The 4,437-nt window shown below is 47.0% G+C and overlaps 1 gene segment (V, D, J or C); it reads right to left on the bottom strand.

Moving 5' to 3' along the window:
* Positions 1-2,746: 2,746 nt before the first annotated feature.
* LOC119244078 (immunoglobulin lambda variable 2-14-like) lies at positions 2,747-3,276 on the bottom strand. The segment is given in 2 exon segments: positions 2,747-3,120; positions 3,231-3,276. Coding segments are annotated over 2 exon segments (420 nt in total).
* Between the last annotated feature and the right edge of the window lie 1,161 nt (positions 3,277-4,437).

The following is a 4,437-nucleotide window of genomic DNA, read 5'->3' as shown; positions in this document are numbered from 1 at the left end:
GGCAGCTCCTGACTGAGGATCTGGGACTATTTCATGCTCTGAAGAGTGTAGAAAACACAGGGCTCAAGGCTGTCCGATGATCTCCAATCACTCATTTTCTGATGCTGAACCCAAAGGTGATTACTTCTCATTTCTCTTCAGCTCTCCCTCGTTCTCAAAAGCCTCTATGCCCCATGTGTGTGCAGTGGGCTGACACTCTGATCTGAGACTGAGACCTGGTTCATTGATTGTTTCATAAAGAAAGAAAACTGTTGGGGTACAAAAAGAATTGTGACCCCTATTTCTGAATGATAATAGGGGGCTCTGAGAGAAGCAGCTCCTAAACTGAATCTGGTCCATTGACCAAACCAATAATCTCCCCCAAATCAGGCCAGGAGGTGTAACACAATGAGCAGGGAAGACAGTTGAGTGGAGTTGAAATCAGTTTTGTCCTTTCTCCATTCATCACTTTTCTCTTTCCCGTTCAATACAGAATGCTGTTTCTCTCGAATCCTTTTTCCTTTATCTTTTCCTGACTGAAATGTGTCCTGCCATACTGGGGTGTCCTGGCCCGCGGGATTCGGAGGCACGAAAAGAGAAGGGCTGAGGATTGAAATGAGGGGCTTGACAACTTGACGCTAGCGTTTGCTCTTTATTTTCCTTTTTCCTTGTCCTACTTACATGTTTTCTTCCTGTCCTACTACCTTCCCTGGCCTTCTCTGTGCTCCTCTCTCAGTACGTTTCTCAGTCTCCTCTCTCAAAGTCTCTACACAGTATCCTTCCCCCAGTCTCCCTCTCGAGGTCTCCTCGCCTCATCCTCCACGCAGTCTCTCTCCTTCTCCTCCACGCAGTCTCTCCAGTCTCTCCCGTGGTTCCCTTCTTATCCCCCCCTCGCTCCTCCCCTCGTACCTCTCAGTCCCACGTGATTTTCCGGAAACGCAGTGGTTTCTCCGAAGGCGAAACAGAAACCGAAACCTAACTTCCGAGCATGCGCAACACGGCGCATGCTCCATGCGGCTCCGGACACTGGGGTTTTCAATACAGCACTTCTTGATCATTCACCTGTCCCAGGAGGTGTTTCTTCCTGAGTGTGTGGCCCTGAGGGTTTCTCAAGTCAGTAATGAAGAGACAATGGATGGGAAATAAAATGAAGTTGCAATGTTCCATCAAAAAAAATAAATAAAGTTATGAAGAGGAGACCAAAGAGGACTATTTCCTTAAATGGTAAAAGAATATATACTGCAAGGTAAGAGGGAGCTTGGATTTAAATGACCCAATGGGGACAAAGAGATGAACTCCAGGTTTGGAGGATGTGGAGGGAGGCGGTGCTGTCCTACTAGCTGCCAGTCCGGGGGACGCTCGTTTCAAGTCTGTCTGTCAAAGGGGACATTTGGTGTGCTGACTGCAGGTAATTGTTATGTTTGTGGACATTTTCAAGACCCTCTTTCTCTTTTATGCCTTAATATTTGTTACCGAAATGTCAGCTGAAGAACATTGTTCCCTGAATATTCGTCACATTTCTCTACACTCCTCAGTCCCCAAATCACAAATCTCAGTAGTAGGAGTAGACTCACTCTGGACACTGTGGGTGAAATTGAATGAAAATATAATCAGGTTTGTTGCATATTAACTCCAAACAAGTTATACTGTGTGTATTCCTGTGTTGTATTATATGAAATACAGCAATGAATGGGAAATAGAGAAAAACACAAATTTTTAGCAAGAATGAAACATGATAAGTGTCAGCTGCTTTGGCCTGAAGAAGTTCAATGCTGGGTCTCCCTGGTGGTACAGGGGTTAAAGTCCCAGTGCTATCAAGCTATTGCCAGCCACTCCAGCACTAGTTCAATCCCCAGCCAGGGAGCTAACACACATGGCACAGCAGACCTCTGCTTTCTCACCCGCCGCTCCTCTCAGCAGTGTATTTCAGTAGATCCACCTGTTCTGCTCCGCATACTTTCACTGGTGAATCCTCTTACTCCACACACCCACCTCTGGCCTACACCCCAGTTCTTGTATGCATAAATTTATATAAAATATTTTAAAAATTAAAAAAGGAAGTCCCATCTCAACTCCACAGATGTTCCACCCTGAAGTGTCATATGTTAATCTCGCTGCCAATACTTGACCTGCACATCCCTGTGCCAAGCTGAAGGCTCCACAGTCAACAGGAACAAAGACTGTGGAGGATCCGGCTCACTCATGCTCTAGCTACAGTTTCCTTCCCACTGCTCACTTTTGAGAACCATACTAGTCACCTTTAAGAAAAACTGGAACCTTTTCAAGGCAGAGACACATGAGAGGTTTTGCACCTCTCCAAGCCCTTTGAAAAATTAAGATACTGGAACAGATTCCCAGACATTCTAGAACAGTCATGTGTAGTTACTGCAACAGGGTTGCAGAAAATGATATTCTTTCTCCACAAAGTCTCACATCCTGTCGGCAGAAAAGACCAGCAACAGCACCACACTGACACGTGGCTGTGACAAGGGACATGTTCCAGCGTTCCCAGCAGCAGAGAACCGGCTCCATGGAGGAGAACAGCCTGAGCTCTATGCCATGATTCTCCTGTCAGTGAAAAAATGGAAAGTGGAGGACATTCTAGGATCAGTCATAAATGTAGAGAAAAAAATCATTGCACCCTGAAAATAAGACAGCATCATTGTGGATTGCACTAAGGAGAAGAGAGGAGCTAAGAGAGAACTGAATTGTCAAGGCCACATGCATGAAGCCCCATCTGCACGGGGTGGGGGAAGCATCTTCTGTGTTACGGGGAGGCTGGGAGCACAGGGCAGGTTCTTGTCTCACTTCCCCGTGAACTTGCACCACTGTGGTAGGTACTACCACTCCTGAATGAGCTACAGTAATACTCAGCCTCATCCTCAGGCTTGAGACCAGAGATGGTCAAGGTGGCCGTGATGCCTGACTTGGAGCCAGAGAAGCGATCAGGGATCCCTGAGGGCCGGGAACTGACGCTATAAATCAGGAGCTTGGGTGTCTTCCCAGGGAGCTGCTGGTACCAGGACACATAGTTATAACCCCCAATGTCATTGCTGGTCCCAGCACAGGAGATGGTGACTGACTGTCCCAGAGTCCCAGACACTGAGGAAGGCTGAGTCAGAGCAGACTGGGCCCAGGAACCTGAAAAGAGGAAAAATACACGCAAGTGAGTTCAGTCTGAGCCCAGGGGAGTTGAGCAGAGATAAGGGTCAGCCATGATGTGTTCAATGTCCCTTCCCTGGAGGCCTCACCTGTGGCCTGAGTGAGGAGAGTGAGGAGAAGCACAGTCCAGGCCATGCTGGAGTCAATCAAGATCTCTGCCTTCTGATGCCCCAACCTGGGCCTGGCTCCCCCAGATGTCTCTTATGCCCAGCCCTGCCTAAGAGGAGGAAGAGGGTCTCCATGCAAATCTGCTTCCTGTTTCTTAGATTCAAGGGCCAGGTCACAGATGAGATCATTTGAACTTTCTTGCCTTTTCTTCCATTTCACTTCCACAGGCAAGATAAACCAACCTCCCCAAACCTGGACATGACGTCACAACACTTTTGTGATACTCTCTCTCCCCCTCTCTTCAAAATTTCTAAGACTATTGTTTAATTTGCTCTTTTTTTTAATTCCCTGGGATTAAATCTGATTCAAATTTCAAAAAAAAAGTACAATTATAAGGTTTGGTTCATGTGGAATGTAAACAGCATGCAACACCATTTCTCCTCTGAATGTAGCTAAAAGCATTAGAACATGCAGGGAGCAGTTATTTGAGTCCCTTGTAAAGGGAATCCTAGAAGGTTCTATTGAGAGAGACCTGCATTTGAAGTTATAGCTAACCAGCAATTAGTTTCACCCTTTTCCTTTTGTATTCCAGGGTCTGAGCTCAAAATAACTCAGCAGATTTGGGACATCTGAGTGTGCTTCTTCCTAGGAAAAGCTCTGAGGTAAAGAGTTCCTGGGACTTCATGCAGTTCTGGATAAATCACAGCAATGAAGGTTCCTCCACACAGGCCCTTGCTGCCCCCTGGTGGCCGCAGATGGTGCAGCCCAAGACCCATGGATGCAGAGCCTGGGAGCTGGAAATTCCTGCCCTGTCTTCTCTCAGCTCCTGGCCCTTCCCTACAGTTGTGACAGACTCTACTTGCTAGAGCGTTCCAAGTCATTCTCTCTTTTCCCTTACATTTTGAAACAAACAACTAAACAAAAATTAGAAAGGAAAGTTTGATTTCTGCAATGAGCCTACTTAAAAAGAAGCACACAGGAATTATCTATGGAAAGGACAAAGTATACTAGAAAACTGGGGAGAGAGAGAGGGAGGGGGGGAGGGAGGGAGAGGAGAGAGAGAGAGACAGAGAGAGACAGAGAGAGAGAGAGAGAGAGAGAGAGAGAGAGAGCACATTCCAGGTGGCACAGTGGTTGACCCCTGGGCTGCACTGGTTCAATTCCCTGCTGCCTGGCCTGGGTCCCACA

The sequence above is a fragment of the Talpa occidentalis genome, unplaced genomic scaffold, assembly GCF_014898055.3.
Source record: "Talpa occidentalis isolate TD23 unplaced genomic scaffold, MPIMG_talOcc4v2.1 talOcc4.14, whole genome shotgun sequence".
In the NCBI taxonomy this organism is placed as follows: Eukaryota; Metazoa; Chordata; class Mammalia; order Eulipotyphla; family Talpidae; genus Talpa; species Talpa occidentalis.
The sequence above is the reverse complement of the archived record's forward strand: the minus strand, read 5'-3'. Positions and strand labels throughout refer to the sequence as shown.